At 38.2% G+C, this 11,694-nt stretch overlaps 1 protein-coding gene across 2 annotated transcripts; it reads left to right on the top strand.

Moving 5' to 3' along the window:
* The first annotated feature begins 2,654 nt into the window (after nucleotides 1-2,654).
* LOC104107743 (bidirectional sugar transporter SWEET12-like) lies at nucleotides 2,655-4,639 on the top strand. Of its 2 annotated transcripts, none has more exons than XM_009616621.4 (6): nucleotides 2,655-2,774; nucleotides 3,151-3,187; nucleotides 3,287-3,497; nucleotides 3,590-3,751; nucleotides 3,861-3,980; nucleotides 4,068-4,639. In XM_009616621.4, exons 1-6 carry the CDS (start codon nucleotides 2,729-2,731, stop codon nucleotides 4,386-4,388), a joined length of 897 nt encoding a protein of 298 aa, XP_009614916.1. In that variant the 5' UTR covers nucleotides 2,655-2,728; the 3' UTR covers nucleotides 4,389-4,639. The 2 variants fall into 2 exon arrangements, with proteins under 2 accessions (XP_009614916.1, XP_009614915.1); XM_009616620.4 differs by having other exon boundaries at nucleotides 3,275-3,497.
* Nucleotides 4,640-11,694: the final 7,055 nt, after the last annotated feature.

Here is an 11,694-nt window from a genome sequence, read left to right as displayed (position 1 = left end):
GATACTTCCTTTGCAGTGAAATCAACACCCAACGACGGCATATGATAAGATTGCGGCGACAGAGATGACTACATCAAGTCCTAACGCCAGTGAATCTCTTCTACAAGACTACAACCTTATTGTTATTCATGTAGTATTTATAATCTTGATAAGTTCATACGTCATCTTCAAACCATTAATTAAAACACTCATGAAAATTTATGCATAAATATGTATTCATAGTCTATTATATCAATATAAAAACTGAGTCATTAACACAAAGAGATATAGAGAGAAGTTGATGGCAGAGTTACTTTAGCTAATTCACCTATGCACTCATTGTATAGTGTAAAGAATATGAGTGTCTTTCTCTCTTTACTTTCTCTGCCTAAAAAGAAATGCTTTACAAATAAAATTACACTTTATGTAGGAGTTCGTCATAGCTTAAAACGTATAGAGACGAAGAAGCATGTATGAATATATACATACACACACATATAAAAAAAATATATAAATACAGAAATTAATATGTAGATACAAATTGCAGCAGCAACAATAATACGAGCAGCGTATACAACTGGTGACAGAATTAAAGGAGAGGCGAGGGAATAAGTTCCAGTTCTACAATTAGATATTGGTATATGTATGTATAGCCTCTAGATATATATTTGTTTGCTTTGGAGTTGGAGATAATGAAAATAATACAGATGGTTCGCCGAGTTGGGTATAGGGAAAGTTTTGCTACCTTCTAGTTTCTGTTTAACTTTTTCCATTAGCTAGACCATATCTGCTCATTTTTTTGTAGACGATATGTGCTCCAGCTCATGTGCATACAGCATATATATTTAAGGAGTAAAAATAAACTTTTATCATACATAAGGAATATTATTTTCTAATAGCAAGCGGGCTAAACTATTACAAAGGTAATTTCTAATTTAACAGCTGATAATACAAAAAATGGAGGGGGAAATAATTGGACTATTTCTCATTTTCCGCATGTCATCCTTGCACAAGGGTAACTTGTGTAATCTATATAAGTAGCCCAACAGTTTGTAATGACTCTTATTATTATTATTATTATTATTATTATTATTATTATTATTATTATTATGTACAAGTTTGTAATGACTCTTAGTAAGTATTAATATTAGTCTCTTTTTAACCTTAAAAATATAGCAAGATATTTTGATTACAATATTCCAGAAATAGAAGGGACAGTGAACATAACACTAGACTCATTTCTTTAATTAATTACAATATACTGGTGAGAGTCTGTATAACCCTCGCCATATACAAGGTAATTTATTTTGCGTGGCTTTGCTTTTTGTGTGTGCACGCGTGCGCAGAAAAGGCCATAACATGATTTCCTAACAAATTCTGATTTACAAAAATATTAGGCCTAACTGCCTGGAAACCCAATCCTTACATGGAAAAAACATGGAATTGTTTTTTGGATTAGCTTGATTTATAACTGTAAATTGTAAATTAGTATTAATTTTAAAACTAATTAAAATTTAGTCACTTTTCCATGCGGAGGTAATATTTGGACAAGAATACCTAACTTAAATAGTGCAAAGACTCTAGCGAGATTGTGTTTATCTTTTTAACTTTCTTCGAACTTCAGCAAAAATTGAAAGTAGAATTATAGGATTGTGTCTAGTTTGAGTTCTAGCATTTTTCTTGGAGTTCCAATATAATATGCTAAAATTTAACTTTTAAAAGTTTAAACACCCGCATATTCACATACAAAGCTTCTTTGAATTCCAGCACAAATATGATGGAGTTTTATACAGTTTCATAATCCATCAAATTATGCTGAATTTTTTTCGTGTTTCACATAAGGATATTTTGTCTAGATTTTATCTCCGCATTAAATAATGACTATTTTTTAATTACTTCACAAATGTGGGCTATTTTTGAATTGTCATGCTATTTTGACGAAAAGCATATAAGCCAATCATGGTCCACATTATCAGCATTTCCAGCTTATAGAAACAAATAAATTGGATTCATCTGATTATAATATATACTGTACAGATAAATGGTACAACCCACCAAGACAATATAAGCCTATAAAACAGCTTCCAAAGCAATTTATATTCTGTTGATTCGGATCACAGTAATTGATCTTAAACAACAAAAACAATCCATTATAATTCCACTAGTGGGGTTTAGGAATGGTAGTGTGTACGCAGACCTTACCCCTACCCTGGGATAGAGAGACTGTTTCCGATAGACTCTCGGCTCTCTACCCGAACTCCTATTGATCTTCTATGTAACACTATTAGAGCCAGAATTAGTAGCACCATTGTATTATTGATGCCAAATGGCAAGCATTGGTTGGTCTCTCCATCACCTTTCGATCCCTTTTGTGCTGAGAATAAAAGAGAATCAAACCCCTCCAACAATTTAATGCATGAGTTGTAAGCTTAGTGCCTCTATGGATTGGAAGATGACATAATAAAAGCGCCTTATATTATGGGACCTTTTCCTTTTTGGATATCAAATCAAACCCCTCTTACACCAAAAACGTTAGCCAAGAGTAAAGGTGCTTTGTTATTTAAAGAAATTGAAAAGAATACACAATAAAAAGAGACCTCCACTAATGCACCTACTTTCCTACTCTTGCTCTTGCTATATAAATATGTAAAAGTGCTCTTTATTTCATTGTGAAGTAGAACTAGCAAGTTCTTGAGTTGTTAGCGAGTAAGAGAGCAAGACAAGGCATTTCTCTTTCTTTGGAAAAAAGATGGCTGATTTTTCTGGTCACTGGGCTTTTACATTTGGTGTCCTCGGTAAATTCCTTTTCGTTTTGTTATTATAATTAGAATCGAAGTGTACACGACATCTAATTACCATTATGGAACAAATTAAATACAAAAAACAATGTAATAATTAGTTCCATTTTCTTTTCCCATTTTAGTATATATTATTAAAACTTTTTAATTATTTCCTTATGTATAGTATGATTTGAGAAATAAATATTAGTAAAACCTTATGTTATAACCGATGTAATATTGCTAATTGAATTATCTAAATAAAATACTCATACGTTCCAAAAATAGTGGAATAGTAATCATTTCATCTTACTTGCATATTCCTTAATCATTTATGTAAATCATTGTATTGATGAATGTGGGGATTTGTCTTTTCTTGGCTTCCATTTTGCAGGAAACATTGTCTCATTTTTCGTTTTCCTTTCTCCACTGTATGTCTTCAGTTCCTTATGTTCGTTTTCATCCCTCTTTCAAAGTGTATTTTTCTTACAACTTGTGCAATTAATTAATTTTCATAGTTATGTGCGCAGGCCAACTTTTTATAAAATATATAGGAAGAAATCAACAGAAGGCTATCAATCAATTCCGTACGTGGTTGCTCTATTCAGTGCAATGCTTTGGATTTACTATGCGTTTCTCAAGTCCAACACCACCCTTCTCATCACTATAAACTCTTTTGGTTGTTTCGTTGAAACTATATACGTTGGCTTCTACCTTTTCTATGCACCAAAGAAAGCACGGGTAAACTTTTTTACAAGAAAATCTACTACTAATTCTTTCTCAAGAGTTCTATAGAAAGAAAATAAAAATCCGGACCTCTTCAATTATTGCAGGTCCAAACTGTAAAGCTACTGCTTTTATCAGTATTTGCAGGGTTTGGAGCTATTGTCCTTGTTACTCAGTTTCTATTCAAAGGAGTTGTTCGTGTGCAAGTTGTTGGATGGATTTGCCTTGTGTTTTCCTTATGTGTATTTGTATCCCCATTATGTATAATGGTAAGTTTATACATGCTAAAAAATCAATATATTCTCAAAAGCTTTCTACCCTAATTGCTTCTTTGTTTTATTAATGGAAATTATAATGTTCATTTCTCATTTAATGCAGAGACAAGTTATTAAAACAAAGAGTGCGGAATACATGCCATTTTTCCTCTCTGTTTTTCTCACTTTAAGTGCTGTTATGTGGTTCTTCTATGGTCTTCTATTAAAAGACTTCAATATTGCTGTAAGTTGTAATTTCATTTCCTACTCTTGACTTTCATGCATCTATATTTCTTGAACTCTAACACTAATATTTTTCTTCACTGAATAGATTCCAAACGTATTGGGATTCATCCTTGGTATCCTCCAAATGGTGCTCTATGTCATGTACAATAAGAAAGAGGAAGTCATTGTAAAGGAGCACAAGTTTCCTGAGCTACAAAATCATGTCATAATCTTACACAATGACAAGAATCTCCCAGAACTAACTGAAGAACAGATTATTGATATTGTTAAACTTGCTTCATTGATTTCATGTACAGAGAAATTTAACGTTGCTTCATATCTGCATGAAAATGTAGCTGAAGTAGCTAAAGATCATAGGAAGCTGCCCAAGCTGCAACCGGTGGAAATTAATCTGAGACTTGGCTAGTAAATCATTCGCTAATTTGCCGCTTCGCGTATATCACAAAATGCACATAAATTTACATTATATATATACACTGATAGATACAATTAATGAGGACTGTTTTGGATCTATTTTCAGCTAGCTACATGTAATTAATACGAACTTGATGACGGATAAACTGAATTGTATGTATTAAATTTCTCAGTTAATTTAAGCTCTGGTGTCCGTCCCTACTCGTGTATACAAATTGTGTTATATCAAATTAATTTTGACAATTTTCGTGCTTTCTTATATTAGAATCATGTCAATACTCTATTTTAGAAACTATGGAAGATTTGATACCCATCTATTATAATCCATTATTTTAGTTCAAGTTTTTTTGGTTTTACATTGGATTATCGTTTTATGCATTCTGATTTCTATATGCGTGGTTGTATGCGGGGATATGTACAGTATATTGGGAGTTTTTTTTAACATCAAGATAAACTTGAGATATCTGTGCATTCTCCACTAGATTGTTGGTAAAATAATTTCTGCTTGTGATATCTAAGTATATTAAACCTTTAAATACCTGAAATGCGCACTTTCAATCCTCTTGCTTGTGAATATTCAGATATTTCCAGAATTACTAACCCTTCCCTTCCATCAGTTAATTACTCATGTGTTATGTTAAGCTTGTACTATTACTCCATATTTGAAAGTAATTAATATACTTCTAAAAATAGTCCAAATATTTTATATCTTCTATATAGAGTGGCCAAAAGTAATGTTTACCCGTAAAACAGTACAATTGCATTTATAGCGTGGTTTATAGACAAGCGAATCAATTTGATCCAAAATAATAAATAAATTAAATAAAAATGTAAGACTTGGCGTTGAAATCGAGATAAAATAGCAGACAGCTTGGTTCCGGGAGCAAACCTTTCGAAGACAGCAATAAGAATATTGTTAGACAGAAAATAAAGGATTATTAATGTGTAGCATAAGTTTGTTAGAATTTTTATGTCTTACCATGGTTGTTGAAGCCACTATTTATATCTAAACCTAGGGAACAAGGTCCTAGGATCAAACCTCTCTTAAATGACAATAATGAGGGTCATTGATGAATATGTAACGGCAAGCAATGAATGCCAAAATTCTCTGTAACAAACGTATATTCAATACTGAGGAATATTCTTTATTGAATGTCATCCGGCAGCAAATATTTGTTTGCCCTCGTTAACAATGTTCCCTTCGGGGTCTACCCGATTCCAACCGAAGTTGTTGTCCTCGGTCTTGGTTTCCACTCGCTTCGACTTCCGTCTGTCCCCGGTTCCACGTGTCACTCTATCATTCGAGTATTTAATATGAATCGATTTTACCATATACAGATAGCCCCCCTGCTTTTTGGTGCCATATCTTTGTGTTACCGAAAAGTTGGTGAAGATTTCTTTCTTGGCGAGAAATTCTCTCAACCCTTCTGAAAAGCTTCTGATGCTTGATAAGACGTGCGTCTCTTCGTATTTAATACCCCGAACACGTATTACTCCACGATTTAGCAATATTTTCATCGGTTCTCGAGGTAATCATGGTTACGATTTTAGCCGCCTATTCCTTTACTTATACGCCTCATTCTTCTTCTTTTACACTTAACAGTTCTACAAATTCTCTCAACTTCTTTACATTCAACTCTTTGGTGTTTTCATCTTTCTTTACAGAACTCTTACCACCTTCTACTGATCATGGCTTCCTTTAATAACTCTTCCAAGAATTTCAGTCTTCTCTTCGGTGGGGGTTCGAAGAAGAACAAAGACAAAGAAATCGATGTTGATGTTGACTCCCCTACGGTGAGCACCATCATCCCAAAACGACTCAACACAACCAAGGACTTCGAAGAGAAGTTCCCTTCTTCAAGTTCTCGCACTTGGGCTGTTAGCATATACCTTTCTTCTATTTGCCCTTCTAGCATTTCTGCTGTGAAAGAGGACTGTGATTGCCATGACCTGAACATCATTACTCCCGAACTGGCAGAGCGAGTAACCTTCACTAAGAAGGGCTTCATGTATATTTATGTACCTATTCATTTTGGGTGCGTTTTCTTTGAGCGGGGGACTAGACCCCGTGATTTTGGAGCTGTGCCAACGATACCAAGTTTGTTTGGCATAGGTTGTCCCTTCGGTATGGAAAATGGTGTCCTGTATGCGGCGGCTGTGCCACGAAGCGCAAGAGGAGTTCACCTTAGCTCATATGATAAATTTCTACTCCCCCAAGATCTTTCCGTGAGAGGGGAAGGGTAATACAATTTCAGCAAATGTGGCCACCATGTTTTGCTTACCACCATGGATGACGACAACGACTGTGGATGGATGGAGTAGTTTTTCGTTGTTGCCACTAGGGATATCATCCCAGCCACAACTACATCTTTCTCTGAGTCTTGGACTCGTACATGTAAGTTCAAAGTCTGTCTTTTTCTGAAGAAAGGTTGTTTCATGTCGTTGCTGATCTTTCTTCTTTTATTATTTCAGTAACTCGATGGATACCACCAATGGTTGAAGGCCTGGACCGATGGTTTCAGAAGATTCAGAACATCACCATGCCTGAGACTCGTCGGTAGAAAGAAATGGCCCTCAAATACGGATGGAAGGCCAAGAATCATGGTAAGTTGACTAATTCTTCCCTCATTTCATCTTCGTGGATAAGAAAATTGGTTAACCTCTTTTTTTGTTGGATTGAGGTCTCTTGTAGGGCTCTGTTACCATCCCTGAGGAGGATGTTTTGAGGCTGCAAGGTTGCTGAAGGAGGATCTCACCCGAACAGGCACCATCGGATTTGCTTCCGGTGCAAGCGCTTCCTCTCGAAGTCCTTGGCTGGAGAACAAGCAACCAAAAAGGCGGCGTTCTTCCTCGGCTGAGGGCAAGAATAAAAAGGTGAATAAATTTGTGCCTGAGCCTGCCATAATCACCGTGGTGATGATGATGGGGAAGCTAGTGATAAAGGGGCTTCCCTACAAAGGAGACAACATCTTTCATCAGCTCAACAGAATACTCAATCTAAAGAGCTTATAAACCCAACCGCAAGCGCTCTAGGGAGAGTTTGACCTGGTGGAGAATGCCAATTCTCCCTTTTCGGTCCCAGCTGCTACTCCTGGTAATGTGAGGCCAAGTACCGGGCCTCATCCATCTTCGGTTAGTGAGCAACCAACAACCAGCATTGCCTCTGCTGCAGCTACTTCTCAACCCATAACACCATCAGCTTCATCTCCTTCTACGCCGGTTATACCTTCATCACTAGCAACTGCTACATTACCCCCACCGGCCATAGACACACCCGAGAGGAGGATGTTCCTCCTCCCCAGTCCCCAGACCATGGGAATTCGGGGCACAACTATTCTCCCACTTTTGCAGATCCCCAGAGGAGGATGAGTGTCTCCCTCTCAGTATCTATTGAGTGCAATCTGATGTCCCGACCTATGGAACTTGCCAATTATCTCAAGCCGATGGCTTCAGAAAATGATAAAAAGACGATACACTCTCTCTGGAGAGAGTGTTTGTTAAACAATGGCATGCATAATGCAGCAACGGTAACATACTTATTCTATTTACTGCTTGTTTCTTCTTTATTTGCTATGACAAAGTTTCTAATTTGGGTTTTTTCTTCGCAGGCCAGCTTTCTTACTTCCGAGGGCCTTCAGAAATTGATCCTCGATAAAGGAAAGCTTAAGTCCGAGCGGGATCAACTGTTGGCTGAGAGGGACCAAATTATTGCTCGTCTCCCAGTGCTAGAAGAAAAAGCTGTTGAAGCTAGTGAGTTAGAGGCTCGGCTGCAATAGAGTGAGCAGGAAGTGATGACCCTCAGCCAAGAAGCCTCTCACCAAAATGTACAGTTTCAAGAAGCCAAGGCTAAATGGTATGAGGTCCAGAATGTTGTGCTTGCTACTGCCGAACGCGAATCTGCCTCCATTGAGAGATTGAATAACTTGGAGGAAGCCTTGAACTCCCAAGCTAAAGAGGCTGTTGTTGCCGAGGATAAGCGTGCCCAGATGGAGGATAGGTATAAGAGGATCATGGAACACAATAAGGTTCATTTAACCATTATCTATGATCTTGATCTTAGCCTTAGCGCCGCAAGATCCGAGCGGGATGGCCTTTCGACTGAGGTTGAGCGGCTTAAATCTGAACTTCAGTGCCGAGTGGATTCCCTCATTATTGAAAAAGCATATTCTATATATAGCATGAGTAGAAAAACCTTGGAAGAGGCTGAAGCGGGCGTCATTTATATTGATGATAAAATCGCTAAGGCCCAAGAGCTGGAGTCAACCGCTCGAAGATGCCTCCTTGCTCAGCCTGATGCAACTGACTCTTCTGGTTCCGATTTCGAATTCTCAGGAATCGAGGAGAAACTTGAAGAGAATAATAATGAAGGCCAAGATCCCGAGCTGACGGTATATCCGCCTACTTGTCCTGGGGGTGTTGATGTTTCTCTTCCCCCGTGTTCTGGAGGCGACATAGTTTAGCTTTTGCTTTCTTTTCCTTTATTGTTTTCTTTTTGAATTTTTGTACTTGTGCTGCTTGGCACGCTTGATAAATAAAAGTGATTTTTGTTTAAGCATTGCGCAAAGCTTACTTTTTTGCATCGAATTATGCAAGGCTTATGTTTATGGTAAGGGTTTCATAAGAGTCGGCCCTCTTATGTTTACGGTGCTCTTGAAGAGGACGTTTCATGTTCATTCCGGTACTAGCATTTAAAGTACTTAATTAACTTCAAATGATAAAATCAATTCATCGTTTGGACAAGAAACAAGATAAAAATAAAAGGACTTTATTTTATTCCTTCTATCTTCAATAATACATAAGCATTCGTTTTGCTTAAAGAAATTGCCATTACATGTGCAGCTAATTTGTGCAACTTATTTCTATGGGGCTGGTTGTGCAGTCCCCGGTCCCGATGAGATATTTTTGTTCTGAATTTTATAGTCCCGATTTCTGTGGCAATCAGATTGTCGTATTCTCATATCATTCCCCCTCCCCCCACTGTTCGAATGCGAAGAATGCGAATTGGAACATTAGAAGTCTTGCTCCTTTGAGGATTCCTAGTGAATGGTTGGATAATCTTTGGTCTGATAGCAAGCTCCGTTTCCTGTTAGGAACTTTGCTATCAATCCAAAGATTATCTAACTACCCCGTAGTGTCTTGTAGGGAAAACACTTGTAAAGGGTTGAATAGCCTTTGGTGTGGTGGCAAGTTTTGCTTCCCATTAGGAATTTGCAACCGGGACAAATACTATTTAACCATCTCGTAGTGGTTTTTCATTTTGATTCCTTGTTTTTTAAAGGTTTTACTTCTTCTAATAGTGTTTCCTTTATATTACGCTTTCTGTTGCTGCCTCGTTAAAAACTTTGCCAAAAAACCCAATTGGGACAAAAACTGGACGAAGGGAAAAAAGAGTGCACATACTTTCGGTATAAGGGGTGCCCATCAGCAATAATACCTTTTGAAGTGAGCCACGTTCCAGTTACTCGGCAATTTGACTCCATCTTGGTTTTCTAGTTCGTATGATCCTTTTCCGGTGACAGCTGAAACCTGGTAAGGGCCTTCCCATGTCGGACCCAACTTTCCTGCATTGAGTTCCCGGGTGTTTTAAGTTACCTTTCTTAAAACCAAATCTCGTACTTTGAAATAATGGAGATTGGCCCTTTGATTATAGTATCTTTCCATTTTTTGTTTCTGGTACACCATCCTTATGTGCGCCAAGTCTATGCGTTCGTCAAGCAACTCCAATTTGACTAGTAATGCTTTGTTGTTTGTTTCTTCATCCGCCCGGAAGTATCTCAAGGTCGGTTCTCCTACTTCTACTAGAATCAGAGCTTTTGCTCCGTATACGAGAGAGAAAGGTGTCTCTCCCGTGCTTGACTTGGTCATTTTCCGGTATATCCATAACACTCCCGGTAACTCCTCGGGCCACTTGTCTTTGGCTGCTTCCAATTTCTTTTTGAGGTTTTGAATAGTCACCTTATTTGTCGATTCCGCTTGGCCATTTGCGCTCGGGCGAATATGTGATTCTTTTGATTTTCAAGGAATTTTGTGACCTTTGCGCCTATGAATTATGGCCCGTTGTCGCAGGCAATCTCCTTCGATATTCCGAACTGACAAATTATGTTCTCCCACAGGAAATCGACCACTTTGCGCTCACTAATTTTCTGGTAAGGACCTGCTTCAACCCACTTAGAGAAGTAATCAGTTAAAATCAAAAGAAATCTTACCTTAGTGGGAGCCGGTAGCTGCGGACTGACTATGTCCATCCCCTATTTCATGAATGGCCACGGGGATAATACCGAGTATAGTAGCTCTACCGGTTGGTGCACCAACGACGCATAGCGTTGACACTTATCGCATTTCTGAGCGAATGCCTTAATGTCTTGTTTCATCTGGGGTCAGTGGTATCCTACCCTAACTAATTTTAGCACCAATGAATTTGCACCTGAATGATTTCCACAAATTTCTTCAGCCAACGGGCCTTGGAACGGCCTTTTATATAACTTTCCTCCCCAGAAGCCATAACGAACTGCTTTGGTGCGGAGTGCCCGGGATGTCTTCGGGTCTTCAGGCAGTTTGCCGTGATCAAGGTAGTCGATGATTTCATTTCTCACGTCCCATACCAAGTTGGTCGCATTTAATTCATAATAACTGTCTACATCCAATACCGAGTTCATGAGCTGTACGATCGTACAGGAATCTGATCCCTTCATTTTTGTGGACAAGCCCAGATTGGCCAGTGCTTCTGCTTCCGTGTTTTCTCCTCTTGAGATGTGGGTGATTGACCATTCCCTGAATCGTGCGAACAGAGTTTAAACTTTCATCACATATTGTTGCATGCGTTTCTCTTTGGTGTCGAAGATTCTGTATACCGGATTTACCACTAATTGGGAATTACATTTGATTTCAATGACCTCGGAGTCTAGTCCCCAGGACAGTTCAAGTTCTGTAATCAAATCCTCATTACTCGGCTTCATTATTAGTCAAGGGAACAGTTTTTATGGACTGTCTCAGGACTTCTCCCGAGGGTGTGACTAAGACTACCCCGAGCCCGGACCCTTTCACATTGGAAGCTCCGTCTATGAACAAGGTCCAAACTCTTTATTTCATTTACAACACCATCACCGCTTCCTTTGTGGCCAAAGGCAGCAGCCCGGGGCTGTAATCGGCCATGAAGTCGGACAAAACTTGCATTTGACCACAGTCTTGGGTTATACTCGATGTCGAATTAACTCATTTTGACTGCCCATTTGGAAAGTCTACCTGACAATTTAGGTTTGTGAAGGACATTTCGCAAGGGAATAGTTGTTACCACGGTA

Source organism: Nicotiana tomentosiformis, chromosome 6, assembly GCF_000390325.3.
Source record: "Nicotiana tomentosiformis chromosome 6, ASM39032v3, whole genome shotgun sequence".
Lineage (NCBI taxonomy): Eukaryota > Viridiplantae > Streptophyta > Magnoliopsida > Solanales > Solanaceae > Nicotiana > Nicotiana tomentosiformis.
Note: the sequence above shows the minus strand (reverse complement) of the source record. Positions and strands in the feature narration are given on the sequence as shown.

What these genes read in the sequence shown, in the direction of transcription:
- LOC104107743 (XM_009616620.4), top strand. Translation starts at nt 2,729, where the DNA reads ATGGCTGATTTTTCTGGTCACTGGGCTTTTACATTTGGTGTCCTCG. An exon ending in ATGCACCAAAGAAAGCACGG is followed by an intron (nt 3,498 to 3,589) that starts GTAAACTTTTTT and finishes CAATTATTGCAG; the next exon opens with GTCCAAACTGTAAAGCTACT. An exon ending in TATCCCCATTATGTATAATG is followed by an intron (nt 3,752 to 3,860) that starts GTAAGTTTATAC and finishes CATTTAATGCAG; the next exon opens with AGACAAGTTATTAAAACAAA.